At 33.0% G+C, this 20518-nt stretch overlaps 1 protein-coding gene across 1 annotated transcript; it reads right to left on the reverse strand.

Annotated features, from left to right (window-relative positions):
• Positions 1-117: 117 nt before the first annotated feature.
• LOC125814895 (calmodulin-binding transcription activator 2-like) lies at positions 118-10708 on the reverse strand. The gene is given in 13 exon segments (XM_049494344.1): positions 118-169; positions 550-740; positions 743-857; positions 1618-2197; positions 2808-3493; positions 3617-3997; positions 4661-4908; positions 5034-5223; positions 6363-6408; positions 8691-8779; positions 10283-10398; positions 10468-10587; positions 10688-10708. Coding segments are annotated over 13 exon segments (2823 nt in total). The 5' UTR covers positions 10701-10708; the 3' UTR covers positions 118-121.
• Between the last annotated feature and the right edge of the window lie 9810 nt (positions 10709-20518).

Genomic DNA, 20518 nt, shown 5'->3' on the forward strand with positions numbered 1-20518 from the left:
AACGCAATGTATGTACCCCTCCTTTCTCTTCCCAGATGACTATATTTCAGACATGTTAGACTACAATCAGTACATTTTAGTCTACAAACAATTGGAGAGCCTTTGCTCATATATTGAAAACCTAGACTGGTGAAGATGACCTATTTACTTCTCTCCCTCCGTCATCCAGCTGCAGAAACAAACAAAAGTCTGTTAGTTGATTGGTCACTGGCATTCGTAGCAAATAGTAACATTTAAGGTGGATAAGCACAAGGGATCTACAACAACAACATTAGCTTTATGCTTATCTACTGCAAGAAACCCACTCATTCTTGTTTTTCACCACTAGATGTACAAGCACGGAGGACTGGACTTCAGCATACATAAGATAAGAGGTGCAGTCTCCTCGTACGAAGTGGGTTTACATGCAAGAGATCTACCATGTCATGCATAACAGAATAGATAGTAAAATAAACACAGGTACAATGCGTTGCTGGCCCTTGCATTATTACAAGAGGCGGCTTGTATGTTGTTAGATTCTAAATTCTCCTACCAGAAGATTAGACTCACCTTACAACTTTTAAACTTGGCAACCAGCCTCATATACTGATCTCTTGCCTCTGGATGACGTACCATGGACTGAACTCTTGCCAAAGCCTTCTCAACTCCAGCAGACTTCTGTTTTAGACCAATACTTAGATAATCATACTCGTCCTTCTTCTCAGGCTCTAGTATTCCTTTCTGACTAGTTTTTTCTGGCCGAATCCTCGTAATCCTGTTTTTTTCCTCCTCCAACGCAAAATGCCTTTTTCAAGTATACTGACTGACCATACAAACTTTTTATATTGCTTGTGAACTTGATGTCCACGTACATGAGCCTGAAATCATAGCATGATGTAAAATCTTTTTGACTGCACTCTGAAGGTTGAGAGATTATTAATGATTCAGCAAACATGTTTGCAAAGTCCAATTTAAGTTAGTGAAATAAAAGTCAATTACCTCATCAAATACATCAGGGAAAGATTATCTAAACAAACTTCAGAGTGAAAGTGATTTATGAGAAGTCCACACCACAAGTTTGTGTAAAATTTCAAGTACATAAAGGCCAGTAAACTAAGAGGGCTGAGGAGATGTGATTAGCAGGGTTCGGAAGTGATTTGATGGCAGTCACAATCTAACCATCATCATCTACACACTTGCTTAAAGCATCTAGGGTCAGACAATCTTACACTTCCGGCACAGAGTCAGTTTAAGCAAAAGCCAAATCATTGGGACCAACAGAGGGAGAAAAAACAACTTGCACTATGTAATATATAATTTCTTACCCTTCTTGTGCAGTCTTTAGTAAGAACGAAACTATGGACAGTACTCTTCTACTTCTCATGTGAAAAGTTACATCACTAACAAGAACGGTGAAGTTGACAGGCTTAGTACCCAATTGTAAATAATATTTTCTAATTGGCCAGAGGTCGAAACTAACAAAAACGGCTATCTGAATGCTAGAAAGTGTGAAAAATGGGACATCCCCAATGGAAATTTAGCAAAAGACCAGTTTAGCTAAAACAAGTACTTAAACATAAGTCATACTTATTAGCAGACAAACAAAAAAGGGGAAGAAGAAAAAACATGTCCATTTACCTGGATTTTCACAATCCGGTTGTGTACCTTCAAAAATTCTCTCCTCCCCTTCCAGCCACAATATTTCTGCTGGATGTTTGTGGCAGCTGAGTGTAAATAGTACTCAAAGCAGTTCACCTTTTGGACCTTGTTCAAGGAGCCCAGGGCAACAAGGTCAAGTGAATCTTCAGAAACATCATTTCTACTCTCTGTAAGCTGTCTCTGCAGGAATGAACGAGCTCTAAAAGCAGCTTGAATCAATGCTGCAGCATGAGCTGATTTCCTTAGTGAAGCAAGAGATCCTTTCAAGGAAACATCATCATCTATTGTCCCATTCAAAGGAACAATCTCTTGAACTGCAGATTCAAAAACCTTTTCAGCTTCAAGCCCAGCACCAATAGTGTCTAAAGCATTATTACTGGTAGCCAATAATTGATGATGAGCAGTAAGATCTGATTCTGCCAAGTATCCAGCAATCCCTTTGTGACCTCTACTAGAAGCCAAATCAGCAGCGGTTCGCCCCCCAGGGAATGCAGTAGTTGGATCATCAACAGCACCAGCAGCTACACCTAGCTTGATAAGTGCAATCACCATATCTTCCCTAAAGTAGATCATTAATATGAATTAATTTTAAATGAATATCGATCTTCTGTTAGACTTAGCAAGTTAAGGTGATTTTTTCCTTTTTGCTATCAATAATTCGACTGCTGAAGTAATGTATCAATAAATGCAACACATAGCTCACTTATGAAGCTTCTGTTGCAGAATTCCTGGGACGTGCTCAGACAGTTTTTTCTCTTCACAAATATAGTACTGAAATTCACACTTACCCGAGGTGAATTTCAATGGAAAATGCCTGATCAAATGGCAGGGAATACACTATAGAAACGAAGAGAACTTTATGGTCTTCATTATTCAACTATTATTATTATAAATGCATGCACATTTCAATTAACTATGGGTACAGGAAACATAAAGCAGTGACATGTCTCTAAACAACTGCCTTTAATGGAAGAGTGATGTTCTTAATGCATACAGGAGGAAGCTGGTTGGGTTGGACCTGCCTTACAGAGCTGCTATTTAACGTAGGCTCACTAGATGCCCAAAGGAGAAAGAAGAAACTTAAAAGCAGTGAGCTAATAAACTCTAAAAGGTTTTGATGTTGAGGATAAATTAGTTAGTCCAGGTACAAAATTGATGGGGCCACTCACCTTCCATGACGTGCGGCCCAGTGAAGAGCTGTCCTACCACATGCATCTCGGAAATTAGGACTAATACCGGCAGCAATTAATGGAAGCAACCCCCATTCATAACCTAGGGCTGCCACTAGATGAATAACCCCTTTGCCTTTGTCATTCAAAATATTTGGACCTTTATCTTCTTCGTGTGCTCTAGAGACTAGCCATTCATAAAGTTTATCCTTCATGAAATTCTGAATCTGCACATCCTTGAAGTTGATGTGATCGCATTCAATAATGGCAAGTAAGTCCTCTAATCTTTCAGTAGCATTTCCAGTCTTGCATTTCAAAGAACATAACTGAGTCTTCAATTTACATTTTTCACACTCTCCACTGGAGCAATCCAAGAATTTTTTGTTTAGTCCTGAATATAGCAATTTAGCTAGTTGTACTTGCAGACGCACTTCATCACTTGGTCGAAGGGCAAGAGCAAGTTCTGATGATTTTTCACGATATTCAAACTCCCGCACCTCACTGCATGCTAACCTATTGCTGCAGGTTACATAAAAAGGAACACGTCCAGGAGCATGAAAAGGAACTTGACATCGAATACTTTGAGTCTGAACTTCTGCAGACACCTCAACTTCACCAAACATACAGCTCCATTTCTGACAGGTAAGATGTTTTCCATGGATAAGAAAGGTACCTACAATCAAAACCTGAAGAGAAATAATGTTGTATATCTGAATCTTTAACATTTACAACTAATACAATATATCTGCATGTGATTTCAAAGTTACGAGTAGAAAAATGGACCATTCTATCAGATCAGATAAGTTTACCTTTGTTTCCACTCCTGAGAAGGCCCATTGTGGAGAAAAATCAAAGATCCTGAACAGCTGCTTTTGGGATGGAGAAGTGCCTACGGAATCAGCTTCCAACAGCATGTGACGTGATAAAGTGGAAACTTCTTTATCCCCATTATCAGTGTCAAGGGTATTCCAGTAGTTGCCAGAATCAGAGGCCATCAGGGACTTGTTGCAGTCTCCACCGATCTCTCTATCCATCCATCTTCCAAGGATATCAAGTTTCTTTAGGCTTCCAACTTCATAACTGTTGAGTCCACCATCCAAGGAACTAGTTTTAACTGCAGCATCAGGAGTAACAGCTGTCTGAGAGCTGGAAATGTTCTGAATCTGAGCTGGAGCAACATGGATATTCTCCTACAATAATAAGAAATGGTAGTAGTGTTAAACGGAATGCTTATAATAACTACATGGATATCAATATTCTAAGAACCAAAAGAATGCCACTATTTTAGAATATCCCAGTTCAAGCCTGTGGGCAAACGATAGAAGATAATGTCAGTCTTAATGTAGCTATAATAGGTTAATAGCAATTATTTTTAGAAAACCAAAAAAGAATGTACAAATGGAGCAACCGAAATTTCCAAAGCCACATTTGAAAGTGAGTTTGCCTTTGAACATGAATTTGCATCACCAACACTGAACAATGCAGATGTTCAAAAACTGGACACATTGCAATGAATCATGATGTCAGAAGAATAATTCTAGTTAAATCAAGATATGCCAACCATTATATTAAATGCTTCTCTATATATGTACTTTATAAAAATCTTAACCTCTTTTGGGTATGCTATCAGAAGTTCAGAACCAGCCTATGGAAAACGATAAAAAACTAAAAATATGCTTGGAGCATGTTGATCCTACAGATGAAACACATTGAAGATATGTACCAAGAACTTACAAATTTCCAATATCTCAATTGTCTTTAATGCTTATTTCCCTACCCCCTTCTTGAAAGAAAAACAAAAAAGAGGAACACCAATGACTACATGAATACATCTATAGCACAAATTATAGTACCTCAAATACTTCCCCAGAAGTAATTGTCAATCTGTTTCTGTTGTTCGCCAGAGCTTTACCAGCATATAATCTTGCATAAGTGAGTTTACTGGACCGCAAATCAGCCAGATTAAAGTGTCCCGAGTAGAACTTTCTCTGTAGCATAACATTTAAATTTCTGTCTGATCTACGAAAGCCAGAAGACATGAATGCTCTAACTTGTGGATTGAGCTGAAACCTCTCCTGTGACCTCGAGAACTCCATAAGTCCTTACAAGACAAAACAAGGTCCTTAGTTTGTATTATATAAGAACAACTTATGAAGTGCTATAATACTGTACCAGTTTCCTTATCCAAACATTATGAATTAAGGGAAGCATCAAAGAGAAAACTACCTTTGGAATCACCACTGTGAAGTTCAGAAGAGAGTGCTTGTTCTTTCCAGTCAACTAAGCTTGGACTTGATGTATGAGATTTCTGAAATGTTGGGCCTAATACAAAGCAAGGCTTGGAACTACTTTCAGGATTTTCAAGCAATAACCCTGGATGTACAGGTTGCAGACGGGAGGCACCTACTCTGTAACCCTGCATGGCACATATCAATAATATATGTTAATCTACTATGATAGAGACTAAGAATCACACGCCATCTCATAATAAGTCAGTTTGCTACATGTAGCTTGATAACTCTCTGTCTTCATCCCCCTAAAAAAGGAACTGGTGACTAGATTTTCTGAGTATTTTTCCCCAATTAATATAAACATACAGAAGAAGCATACTCTATGCAACAACTTTCTGGTATGCCATTGTGTTTCCAGGACTAACAGTAGATATTTGCCTTGAACAACTAAGTGGATAAATTATTCTGATAATTATTAGATTAATTAAGCACAATTAACCTATTAATATGCAAACATAAAGATCTTTTCCAACATATGAGCAGGACAAAAAAAGACTCCTGTATAGCATATCAATCTAATATGTTTCCTGTTATTGACAACTTCTATTGATCTTCAATATAACATTATGATGTTTTTAAGATTGTTTGACTTATAACTATACACATTACACGCAAATACAAGTAAATTGGGTACACACACTTTAACTGAGAACAAAATCCTCCTTTCTTGATCATACTACTCTTATTTCAATTTATCTGATATTTTTTTTATGTAGGGACGTTTCAAAATGTTAGACATTATTCGCTTTGGTAATATTAATACTATATAATTTTCACAACTTCCAATAATTTTAAATTATTTAGTATATTCAAATTTTAAACTTCGATGTGATGTTTTCTCTATCAGACTAACTTTTTAACCATATTTCAATACTTTTTTCCACTACCAGTAGCTTCATAAACATGTCAGTTAAAATCTCAAACTACATTTCCCATCTATCAAACATCGCCATATAATATGAAATGGAGCGAGTACTAATATTCCTAGTAGTTATAAGACATTCATTTCATATTCCCCTTTCCTCGATCCCAGAAATTTCTTTGCAAATCAGGATCTAAAAAAAATAATAGAATGAATCCATCATGTTAGCCACCACATCTGCAAGTTATAAAGTAGAAAACACAGACAAACACCATGTAGATATATATGATGCAGGACTATGAAAAACAGAAGACAGATATTAAGTGTAAAATCAGAGAAATAACAAACAGAAACGCATCCCCAGAAACACACGACCATATGATTAAACTGATGTGGAAATACCTCTTTTACATCTCTGTAGTGCACAAGGACGATGTGCTCCAACTGTCTGTAAAATAAAATCAAGAACGATCATGCTAAAATCTACAAGGACTATATCAGATACTAAGAACATAAAATATTTTCTTAAGATCTTCACTGCCATTCCTTTTTCTATAGAAACTGCAGGTTTCAACCATAAAGAATGTTCATTGTATATATCTATAAAGCACTTAAATACGAGCTAGAGAATATACTAAGTCGCACAAAGGAAGAAGGATGTAATTATCTGAGGAAAACTCAAGCCTACTTAATAAGCCAGTATTACCATAAAGCTTGGTGATGGAGCATTTTCCTAGAGGACATTTATTAATTTATTTTGGATTTGATAAGTCCCTCCAGCACATCTTTTTTTGCTACAGCAAAACTTCCAAAGCATAACCAACCCCAAAGGAGATCTACAAGAGTGGGCATAATTACTAATTACGTAGTAGCACCATCAAATGTGCAATGCATGAACAGGGACTGTTAACTTGGAGTTAGTTTTGCAACTTCTTTTAGTATATTTACAGCAAGTGGTAAATGTTTATTTATTTTTTGGAATAATGCATAGACAAACTCCTAAACTTGGCAACAAGCTTCACTGAGACACCTCAACTGAGTCTTGTACCTATTAGACATTCCAACTTTAGTCCACGTGTGCCTATTAAGTCCCTCATGACTAGCCAGTAAAACAAATTGAGCTTCACTTGTCGCAACATGGCAAAAAATAAAGAAATGAAAAAAAGCCATGTGGCTCTTGAGCCTAGCTATCCCCTAAATAAAAAGCTTGTGAGGGAAAAAAAAGGAATTTTAACAACTCCTGTCGCCCACCATCTTCTTCCCATGACCCTGACCCCTTTCTTCTTCCATAGAACTCCCTCCCCTCCAGCACTGTGTTTTCGGAACCTCCTTCCCCCCACCAGTCATCTTCTTCCTCATATACTCTCCATTTCTTCTTCCATAGAACTCTGCCAACCCCCAAGCACTGTGTTTTCAGAACCACCTCCTACCGGTCATCTTCTTCGACCCTGCCCCTTTCTTCTTCTAAAGAACTTTCCCCAACCCTCAAACGAAGAGTTTCTGAAGAAGCATCTTGAAAAAATGAGTGCCCCTGTTGGGGCAATTGTAGCATGTTAGAAAACTGGCGCAATTAAGGAGTTGTCTATGTATTTAGCCTTTCTTCTCAATGACTCAAAACCACCATAAATAATTTTGTTTTTGATAAGGTAGATACACACCATAATTAGTTTTATTTTGGAGGTACTTCCACTGCAACCAAGGAAAGCTAGAGGAAAATCACTAGCCTAAGGAAAGCTCTACGACAAAAAGATAGAGAGTCACAATGTGATTGCATAGAGGTTGAGGCATGGGAATAACAATTTGGAGAATGCAAGTTCGATTCCCAGCGTACACTTTGTGAGAGCAGTCTGCTCCAACCTGGGTGGACAAGGTTATCTTGACATCCTGTGCTTGTGACCTGGATAAGCTTTCAGGTGGATTTGTTGAGGTGCATGCAATCTAAGTCAGACAGGACCGATCTTAATACTAAAATGAAAAGAAAAAGTAACAGCGGGTGATACTTGATCACTGAAGTAAACTGAAACATCAACTATGTAGTGTGGACTGAACTTAAAAGAGTAACACCATTCCTTGAAGGAAACTCTTTCAGAATCAAAGGACAATGCCTGTTTTCCTTAAATCAGATCTCCTTATTCTTTTTCTAAGGGAAGGAGTAAGAAGCATACCGGGATGTAAACCTCCATTAAGTTCAATAGGTGAAGTTAACATGTAATCTTGCCTCCAATGTACTCTAACAAAATCCATTTCCTATTAGTTTTATCATAGAATATTCTGGGTCTCAAGGCAACCACCGTGACCATTTCCTGACCAAAGAAATATTATGAACACCAGACTATCCAAACTACCCATTGAGGAACCATACTAGATTAAATTAACAGGAAACATATATATTGCTACAGTACCCTTTGAGAGAACCTCTACATATCCAACCTTTGATAAATTCTTTGAAGAACAATACTATACATTCTCATTCTTTTAGATCTAATATACAGCACAAAATATAATTAAAGTTTGGAAACCTGACAAAAAAATGAACAGTAAGGAATATCCAGATAACTGATAAACATCAAATCAGATAAAGGAAAATGAAATTATATGTGAAACTGGCTTAAACTGATAAGTATTCGTCAAACTACATAATCTGTTTCTGTAATTTTCCCCTAGCACACGTCTTCACCTCAAAGCAACATCACAGACCAAGCTAACAGGATACCAAAAACAGAGACTCACTCTTCAAGTATCCAATAACTTTGCCTCTGAAAGTTCTTGTTGTCCTCCCCATGGACATAGTAACAGTGAAGAACATCAATGCTGCCTGCCTGCAATCAGAAAAAAGGTTGATGTTTTAAATAAAGAGAAAGTTACTAGATGCACAATCGTTTGGTCAAGATCTAGTCGACAACACATACAAAATGTAAAGAAGTCATTGCTCTGTGAATTTAATATAATTAGGTCGTCTAGTCTTCATGCAACTGATACAAATTGTCTGGATTTCTATTGGTCATAAAGGTCAAGTAATAAAGGTTGCCTTATTGTTTAGCAGATATTACAGTAACTAGAAGAGCAGCTTGCATATATATCCATGTTTTTTCTAAATACAATAAGCTTTTGTATTCTTTGTTCAAACTTACTGTTAAGTTTCACATTGATTGAAGAACTAAATTGTGGTCCCCTTTTGTGGTCTTGGACAATCCTCCCTTCATGAACTAGCTTTTGGGATTGAGTAAGGCCCAAGATTCATTTATGTACATGGTATAAGAGTTAGACATACTGATCCTGCTTGTTATGTTTCTCAATGTTGAGGCCCGTGTTATGTTATAATGCTAAAAAGTCCCACATTGATTGAGGGAATGGGTTGTGGTCTTGTTATATTGTCATGAGAAATCCTCTCCTCATGAGCTAGCCGCTTGTTATGTTTCTCAATGTTGAGGCTTGTGTTATGGTATCAACGCTGAAAAGTCCCACATTGATTGACGGAATGGGTTATGGTCCTGTTATATTGTCATGAGAAATCCTCCCCTGAGCTAACTTTTGAGGTTGACTTAGGCCTTACTTTATAGATATATATAATGAAATTGGAGGGTGCTTTCAGGGAATTCTAGGCCGCATAACTTTATAGAAACTTCATCTGATGGCAAAGATTTTGCACTTCAATTAAAATAATCAACTATGTCTTAATCCCAAACAAGGTGGCTGGTGTCGACTATTAAAATCCTCTATATTTGATCAGTGCTATTTTAACTAGCACCAATAAGTATGTTAAGAGGCCTAAGAATCTGTATCCAATTAAAATAGTCAATTCAAGCTGAAAATAGTGTTGTTTCACTTGATTTACGCTAAAACCAACGTAAAGTAACCTTATTATGGAAACATTACTACAACTTGGAGAGAACATTTAACATGGTCTCTCATAGGTGGTTCTTGACTTCCTTTAAAATTCAACTTGGTAATTTTATTTATCCAGAGGTGAAAACCAACTTTGCAAGCATACGGAAATTATATTGGTACATTTCTTGTATAGAGTGATTTTCCCCACAATATCAATAAACTATTACACCCTCCCCCACCCAAAGAAAAAAGTAATCTGATTTCCTAAAAGTTGCTTTTAAGCAGTAAAGATATCAAAAAAATTATGTCAGTGATAAACTAAATCAAAGATAAAACCCAAAGCTGTTAAACACGGGCAATCTCATGTTTTTACTACAGATTGAAAAGAGCAATCAGAAAAACTTAGGCAACTCGACCAATTAGATACTAATTCACCAAAAATCAGAAATTGTCTTTGAAAATGACAAGAACACGATAAGAGCAAATGAGCATACCGTGAACTTTTCATGAGCTTCTTTAACAGTTTCACCGTCCTTGTTCTTTCTCCAATGGTGACCATCTTTACTGAAATTTGGTAGTACTTTCCGATCAAATAGAAAGATGGAACCAGCTGAAACAGAAAAGCTATATTAGTTAAAATGAATGCAAAGGAAAATCGTTTGTGGAGATAATGATGAACCTGGAGGTTTGAGTTGAAGCTGTTGAGTCAAGCAGAAATTTTGATGATTGCGCAAGATTTGACAAACTTCATGGGGGAGAAGCCAGCGGTGATGAACTTCCTTCAGTATCTGTTCAAGATCTACTACATAATGGTAACAAAGAAATATGAGTTCAAGATAGTTAACCAGAGTAAACAGAGCAAAAATGCATATTTACGAAAACTTGGAGAAGAAGCAAACCTTTGGACTCCATGAGCAAGAACATGAGCATGAGCAAAGAAGAAAGCTGAAGATTTGAAACCCTAAAACTCAAAGCGATAACCGTTTTCACAATTTTTCTAACTTACTACACTTTCTGTTTCAATGTATTGTATTGCTTCTTTCTTTGCTACTCCTCTATATATACACATCTTCACTCCACTCACCACTCACCTTTCATTTTGTTTTTTCACTACTTCATCACGTCATTATTAAATCTAATAATAAATCAATGTCTATGTGCACACATTTTTAAATATTATTTTCAATTAATATCCATATCTAATTTTGTTTAAATTTTTTTTTAAAAAAAAAAACTATACTATGACACTCATACTCCCTATGTTCCATATTATGTATTAGGAAAATGTTTTCCTTGAAAACAAGTGGATTTTAACTTATTTTCTCATTTTTTGTCAGTGAATAGAAAATATTTTTTGAAAAGTATTTTTAGTGTTTGGTTGGTGAATGAAAAATAATTTTCAGAAAATATCTTTTATTTTTTGCAAGAGAGTAGAAAATACTTTTTAGGAAAATAATTGATATAGGACATGACCCCAACACCCAAACTAGGATACAATCCGAACGACCTATCTAAAACCTGACTCAGATATCTGACTCAAGACCTGACTCTGACTTCCAACCTGAGACATTCGAACCGGGGGCCGGATAGCCGACCCAAGACTTGACCCTGACACCCAAACTTAAATACGATCGACCAATTCAGAATTCAACTCCGACACTCAAATCGAGACTTGACTACCATCAAGACCCAACAATTGATGCGAGACCAAAGATTCGACTTTCAAATAGAAATTTCAACCCCAACTTTCGAATCGAGATCCAATCACAGCTGGGATTTATTTTTTTAAGAAAATTAAATTTCTTTGTAAGGGGGTCACTGTAGGGTGGGGTAAAAAATAAAAATTAAACAATATTTTTTAAAAAGCAAACTTAAAAAAAAATTGGGGGGGGAGGGGGTAGGGTAAAAATGATTTTTTTTTCTAGTTTTAGGGAGGGGGGCTAGTAGAGGTCGGGATAAGGTGGGATAAAAAAAAAAATTAAAATATTTTTCAAACACAATATTTTTTTAAATAATAATAATATTTTTGGGGGGAGGGGAGCTGGTAGGGGTAGGAGTAGGGGGTGGGGTAAAAATATTATTTTTTTTAAATATAAAAATTTTAATTTTTTTCTTTGGGGATGGGTAGGTGTCGGTTAAAGAAAATGATAATTTCAAAATTTTAAATTATTTTTTTTAAGGGTAGGGGTGATCGGGGAAAATAACTTAAATTTTTAAAATATATAAATTTTAAATTGTTAAGTTTTTTTTGTTGGGGGAAGGGCTGGTTTGGTGGTTAGGGGAGTGGGTGTGGGATAAGAAAAAAAATTGTAATTTGAGGTTGGAAGAGAGTTTTGAAAAATGTTTTTCCTAAGTTTTGAAGGAAAACCATTTTTATTTGGAAAATATTTTCCAAAATATTTAAGCTAACTAAACATGAGAGAATTGGAAAATATTTTCCTGAAAATGTTTTCATTTATACCAAACAAACTCTAAGTGTATGTTTGGATTGACTTAAAAGTTTGTCAAACATACTTGTAAGTCATTTTTAGTTTTTAGATGTTTGAATTATTTTCCATATTTATCCTTTCATTTATTTAAGTTGTATATTTTCCAGGACATAAATTACACTATTTACAAAGTTATAGCTATAATTTTACAAAGGTCAATAATAAAATGTCCTTAAATATTTTTCTTGATATACGTGAACTTTAGTATTTCATGTAATAAAAAATTTAGAGTAATAAAATGTTAGTTAGTTAATAGAAATTCATTCACCAACAACAGCATCATTTTCTTTAGATCATAAAAAAAGGGGAAAATTGTATATAATAGCAAACTATTAATTCAAATTAAATGCTATAAATATAGTTTGATTTAATTGTACATCATAGCAAATTTTTGTTATTTCACCTCTCTCCTGGTGAATCTCGCTCGCCACTCTTGTTCTCTCCCTCGCCTCTCTCGTTTTTTATACAAACGCAAGTGTATAAAGTGCGTTTGTGTTTGTATAAAGCGAGAGAAAATTGTATATATACATATATTTTCTTTCCCCTCTCCCAGATCTCGCTCTCTCAGTCACCTCTCTCACTTTATACAAAAAACGCAAATTGTATAAAATGCGTTTGTGTTTGCATAAAGCGAGAGAAAATTGTGTATATATATATATTTTCGTTCCCCTCTCCCAGATCTCGCTCTCTCACTCGCCTCTCTCACTTTATACAAAAATGCAAATGTATAAAATGCGTGAAAATTGTATATATACATATATTTTCGTTCCCCTCTCTACCCTCTTCCAGATCTCGCTCGCCACTCTCCCAGATCTTGCTCGCTCACTCGCCTCTCTCACTTTATACAATTGATCTTTTTGTATATGTATACCAAAACAGATTATACAACTGCTTTCTTTTGTATATGTATAGCGAAATATACATATTTATGTTTGCTATGGAGTACAATTATGCAAACTTTGCTATAGCATACAAATATGAATTTTGTGTTTGCTATATGTGAAAGTTGCTCTAAAAAAATTAGCTTTTTAAATATATAAAATAGATAAAAGGGGAAAATGTCTAAAATATATTCGAACTTTGATCGAAATTGTTGTAACAATCTCAAATTTTGGGCAGGACCTATTACCCTTTGTATTATTTAATAGTGTATTTTAAAGATATATAAGTGTCCAGCTGGACAAGTTACTATTTATAATGATGCAATTTTTATGATGTCCACGTGAACACTTATATGTCTTTAAAATTCAATATTAAATAGTGCAAAAGGGTAATAGATCCTGCCCAAATTTGAGATTGTTACAATAATTTAGATCAAAGTTCTGATATATTTCAAACCATTTTCACTAATAAAATGACTATCATCATATCAGGGCAGACTGAAATCACATTTTTTTACATTAATTCTCATAGCATGAAAAATCTTGTATTCATTTTTTTTTAACATATGGTAAGTAGTAATCCATCCGTTTAAACTCAATTATTGCCTTAAATATTCTTTTGCCGTGTACCTTCTCCCTTTTCATGAAATATGAGTATTAATTTTTTATTTCTTTTGAAATTTGATTTTTGTAGCTAATTTTGAACTTTCTGATTATATTTAAGTTGTTGGATGATTTGGAACTATCTAATTCAACTGTTAGAAAAGAAATATAACGATATTTGATTAAATATTCTGCAAAATGCATCATTATTTTCAATTAAATAATTTTTTTTTATAGTAATATTGATAAAACTGTTGTAATATCATTGGATAAACTTGATAGAACATGATGAATGAATCATATTAAATTATACTCTCCCGTCCTTAATTACTTGTTCAAATTTTTCTTTTTACTTGTCCATTTTGACAAATTAAGAAAGAACAATTTTTTTTTGACCTATTATACCCTCAATTAATTAATTTTGAAAAAGGTATAAATTTTTGAAAATTTTAAATTTTAAATTCATCTATTTCATAATTAATAGGGGCAAAATGATAAACTTACTATGTCAATTATTATTTTCTTAATATGTGTGTCAATTTAAAAATGAACAAGTAATTAATAAACAAATCAAAAGATCAAATTGAAAAGTTTTTCCAAGAAAAGCTATGACCTTACAAATTCATCCAAAAAGAGCTTCTACCACTTGCGACAAATAATTTGGATAATTTTGATACAATTTAATGAAAAATATATATTAGGCTATGAATTTTGCTTTCCTAAACTGTAAAGGGTCGTTTGGTAGAGTGTATTATCAAAAATAATGTTTACATTAGCTTTGTATATTAGTAGTACTTTTTTTGGTACATTTTTTTATGTTATGTATAAATAATGCAAGCATTAGTTACACACTCTTTGTTAATTTGAAGAGTGTATTAGTAATGCAAAAAATTTAATACATGCATTAGCATGGTGAACAACTCAATTACCCCTCAAAAACACTTTTACATCTTTTTCCATTATAACTGTGGAGGATGCTTTTGTAAATAAATATTTTATACAATACATACTTTTTTCTAATACACCTAACCAAACAATGCATAAAAAATATTTTATGTATAATTAATATAAGTATTACTAGCTAATGCAAACATTATTAATACACTCTAGTTAACATTATTTTTATACAGTCTACCAAACGATTCCTAAGTGGCTAGCTACCGTTGCCATGGAAGACAAAGATAGTTCAGAATGGAAAGCTTAGAATTAAACTTCAGATCAAGCCAAAGATAGTATGAACATATAATTATTGTGCTTTATCGGAGAAAAGTTACAATTTTTCGTAAGAGCCATAGCTTATCAGAAAAGTCACAATCCATTGCATGTGGAAATGTGCTATTCAAATTGCATCTTTTCTCTTGATTTTTTGTTTGAAAAAAATAATAATTCATTTCCCATTCACACCTATTAGAACCCAATAAAAATATTACTGTATAAATTAATTAGGTGAAAATGAAAGAGAAAAAGTTTATTTATTTATAAAGGATAAATAAGATAAATCAAATTCTTTTCTTATTAAAAAAGAAAGCACAATCCAATGACTAATTGAGAGTTGCTACCAAACATCAAATGATTCTTGAAATTGTAATAGCTTAGATTCTTTAAAGGATTTCCAAATAACTAGCTAATAGCTATGTCGTTTGATTCCTCCACGTCATTGAAAGTATCACCTACTACTTCGCATTGTTTAATTTTTATTTGTTTGGTATTTCGTATGCGTATTAAGATTGAGACTAATTCAAATTGGTGTTGCATAAGATTCATCAAGGAGGAATCAATATGCTTCAAAACCAACAGATGTCATGTCACCTTATTAATCACATAAAATAAATTTATTTTGCTGACTTGGAAATTCTAAATGGCAAAAAGTCTATAACACAATTTTTTTTGTTGACCCATCTTTCACCTTTTTTTTCTTTTTTGTGGCAAAAAATCTAAACATAAAGTGGCTTTAGGTCTCCAAACTTTTTGAGACAACATCAACACTACAATTGAGATCAGTACTACTTACGTAAGGGAGCATGTAAAAGCTAAAATAGTCTATATAGTTATGAGTATGATGGCTGCCACAGTTGAAGCTCCTATCCAAGGACTACTAAAATAATTGTGCATCAAATTTGTTGGAGTAAAACGATAATTTCATGAAAATTTTAAAAAATACCAATCGGGTCATTACAAAATGTTAAAATATAATGCCTTAAATTCTACCAATGTACACAATAGTAACCACAAGCACCCACTTTTTAGAAATTATTTGTCATCATTTTAGCAACTTATGAAAATCCATTTTAGATAATAAAAATATATTTGAATAGCATTAAGAAACAATTGAAATCTTAACGTACAATTACACAGAAAAAAGGAAAGAGAAAACCGTTTGAGGTTTTTTTTTAAACGTAGCATACAAATGGTATTTTTTTTTTTTTTATCATAATATGATGTTAGATGTATAATTTCTAAATTTAGTTAACTGATCAATATTTGACATTTGTTCTTGAAATAATGAAACACGTCATCTTTCTGTTTCTCACAATTCAAATTTCTCCTCATCCTGCCCTACTAGCCTTATTAAAAAACAAAAACAATTGTGGATCAAACATTTTACATTTCACAATTGATAAATAAATTTAAAAAAATTAGCATGATCAAGTAAATAAGATAATATTTTTTATGTGGTATATATTGTGTGTGTATTTTAATTATGGTATTTTCGTTGGTCACTGAATTTTCTTTTGTTATGTATTCTTATTTAAGAAATTATATTTAATTAAATGAAATCTTTTTATTTTGTAGGATTGAATTAGAGGAGTGTGCTAAAGAGGTTGTAATATGCTTCACAAATTATATTTACATTTTAGCTAAAAGTATAGTCATTATTTTTAATACTAAATTTAAATTTGTTTTATGAATTTAAAATTTAATTAATTAGCACAAATATATTAATATTCATTAATAGGAGACAAAGAAGTTGTTAGAATATTGTTTGGTGTCTTTGAATTTAATATCCTCACTGCACATAAAATAGGCAAAAATGTTATTAACATCAAATGTTTTTATAAAATTAAGTATTATATATGATTACACATGCACTTCTAAAAATGGGAAGAATGTTAGGCAAAATTTAAATTATCAATTTACCTCTACACTAAATCTAAATATTATAAAATATCTAACTAATTAGTAAATAATAAATAATGATCAAATAATATTACTAAATCTCACATTATATTCTTTATTAGAATTATTTATTATATATATTAGTCTCTATTTAATTGCTTAATGTCACTTTTTAACTCATTTAGTTTTCAGAAATATACTATTATTACTAAAAAACTTTAATTATGAGAAAGATGTTTAGGAAAATGAACAATCATAAACTTAGGTTCTTTTGTCTTCATACAACTCAGTTTTTAAAAATGCAAAAAAAAAAAAAAGAATCTTTTTTTTTGTATTTAGAAGTATTAGAACAAGATATTCTTGAGAACATTTATTAACTGTAAGTTTGTCATATGCTCAATATATGCAGAATTATATGGCAAGTTGAACACAATTAAATTGTAGTTTATTAAGAATGTATTGATGAATATATATCAAAATGAAATCGACTGAAAGATAATGTGCAAAAGTCCTATATGGGGGTTTAATAATAGCAAATGAATTCAAGTTTAATTAAAAATTATTGATTGTTTTAAATTTTATTGTATCATTTCGTTTAAATTTATTGTTAGGTGATCAATTTGGTGTGGTAATTATATCGTTAGCTTAATATTTTTTTTCTCATTTTGTCTTCATTTATTATTTAATAGTTTTATTTTATTATTTACCATACCTTTTTATAGTAGCTCTATTCCGTACTCTACAATTTCTCGTAGATTTATGATTTAAATTATGAATGTGTGAATGCTTGCTTGATAACATCAGTCAGAAAATTGATGTGCTCTTTGCATTGATCCATTGCATCCACCAAACGAATGTCTACAAAAGGTATATCAGAATATACAAACTGAACTACATGGGTTATGAAGGTGATTAGGGCGTCATGCGAAAGCTTACAATTTGCAAATCATATAGTTGATAAATCAGATAACAAAAACTTATACTAAAAATCAAACTATTATTATATCAAAACTAATATAAAGAAAAACATTGAAACTTTAGAGAGAATAAATCTCCCCATAAATAAGATTCTTAAACAACTACATTGTGGATGTTATTGCTATTGTATTAGAAGAAACAAACTTATATTTATAGAGTCCTAAAACCTTTTCTTACTAGAAAAGGACTAGTTACTCCAAAACATTTTTCTAAAAAGAAAGAATAAATCAAATATGAAAGAATATTATATTTTCCTTTCAGGAAAAGTAAAAACATTTGTGGTAATGTTTTGTCTTTTCTTTAAGGAAAAATAAATCTTAAATTATGATAAGAAAATCAGGGCAAAACCCTAACACTACATATCAAGAAAATATCTCACAAAAACTATAAGAAAATAAAAGATAATAATAGAGCAGATGTGTCATAAAATCGAAACTCTTAAGTTAATGGTGATTTTTTTTTACTGAATGAACTTCCTACAGCTATCGAACATCGACATGGCAGAAATTTAAACTTCAAATAACCATCAAAATCAAGAATATATCAGCAAGCCAAGTTGACATTGACTACATTCAGAGATAGAAATAATAGAAATTGTTTTGAGATTGTGTGTTTCCACCAAACATTAAATTAACGCACTATTGTGTTAGAAAGTAAAACCATGATATTATAACTTGATAGTAAAAGATGAATTCTAATTAACTTTTTCATTCTACAAAATCAACTAAAATTCTATTACATCTAGTTCATGATGATTTCTCTAATGAGAAGGTAGATTATGTAAACAAACACGCACATTAAATTTTAATCATTTTTATGTCATGATAACTATTACTTTGATGTGAAGAAACAAATAGTGAATCGGAAGGGAAGGAATTGAGAAGGTTATAAATGAAATTGCAAAAAAATAGAGTTTTTTACTTGGCTATATATTAGGCTATTGTTAGAAAACAATTCCTTATTTCAATAGTAAGCTTCATCTCATTTTAATAGCCAAATATTCATATCAGGCAACACATCAATTATGCCGAAATTAATATGTGAAGCATCCAAAAAGCGATGAGTGTATTGAAAACTTTTCAGAAAGAAACATGTTGCTCAGCCCATACCTTGAAGACTTTGTAAAATTGAGATATGTGTTAACTCCTTCTCTAATATAGAGAATGATCATATAATTACGTTAAAATTGAAATAGATGGTCATATACTTTACTTATAGAAAAGTTTATCAAAAGAAATTATCATTGCTATAGAAATTCGTCCCCTATCGCAATATTCTGCCTTGTTATGATATGCGTCGTATAAATCTATAAAGTTCTATTCATATGAAAATTTTCTCAAGCATCTTGTAGAACACAAAATATAAAAGTTTAAAATCGAGAAAGACTATAGAAATATTTTCATAAATGTTCCAAAACAATTGAACAAAAAATAAATTGATCGATCAATTATTACCTTGGTATCCATAAATGTCAAAATTCGAATCATAGCATATTCATGAATGTGTTGACACTGGTCATCATTCTCAATCTGAGGAACTCAATCTTACAGAACAAAGGCCTCATACTCATGTTAAAGAGAAAGACTAATCATGCAGTCTTGGGCCCATCTATGGGCTTCCACTTATAGAAGAGTGATGGGCCAAGTATTTTCCTCTCTCATAGAAAGACTCTGGATTCAACTATTCTGATTTTTTCATTTTCTTTTATTTTATATAGAGAGTAAAGTTTGTTATTGGACTGACCAATTGTAAATAGGACAGCTGGAGGTTAGTTACAGATTTAGGTTTCTTCTTTCTAGCATATATAGCAACGCTTGTACAGTGGATTGGATTATCACGTTTTTTCATTTTTCAATATCACAAGAGAAAATTCCCAAAGTTTTTCTTTTTCCTACATGGTATCAGAGCCCTAGGGTTTTTTTTCTGCTTTTTTCTGTTGAATCTCTACTCTTTCAGTCATGGTTGAAACCACTGATGTGCCGAGCACTGTTGTTTCGACTGGAACACTCGATGCTTCTCACCCTCACTACCTTCACCCCTCTAATTCTCCCGTAATGATGTTGGTTCACTCTCTTTTTGATGGCAAATGATTTGCTGGTTGGAAAAGAGCTATTGTGATTGCTCTTTCTGCCAAAAACAAGTTAAGTTTCATTTATTCTTCTCCCATTGTGCCCCTTATCACATCATCTCAGCATTCTGCTTGGAGCAGATGCAACAACATGGTAATTTCTTGGATCCTCAACTTTCTTTCACGAGACATAGCTGAATCTGTCTTGTATTATCCTACTACAAAAGAAATCTGGAAGGAATTATAGGCCAGATTTGGGCAGTGCAATGGAGCACAATTATATCAACTTCAAAAGGAACTCAATGATGCTGTACAGGGGGCCAATGATATCGCAGGTTACTTCACCAAGGTGAAGAAGTTATGGGATGAACTCGATGCTCTTAATGTTTCTGATTATTGTGTTTGTGCTTGTACCTGTGAAGGAAAGGAGAAAACTGCAAAATCCCATCAGAATGGTAGACTCATTCAATTTTTAATAGGTCTAAATGAGGCATACTCAGGTGTAAGGAGTAGTATTCTGATGATGGACCCTCTGCCAAGTGTGGGTCAGGCTTACTCCTTGCTCATTAAGGATGAAAAACAGCGTGAAGTGCA

This window comes from Solanum verrucosum, unplaced genomic scaffold (assembly GCF_900185275.1).
Source record: "Solanum verrucosum unplaced genomic scaffold, falcon-dt-bn FXZP01000265.1, whole genome shotgun sequence".
Taxonomy (NCBI): domain Eukaryota; kingdom Viridiplantae; phylum Streptophyta; class Magnoliopsida; order Solanales; family Solanaceae; genus Solanum; species Solanum verrucosum.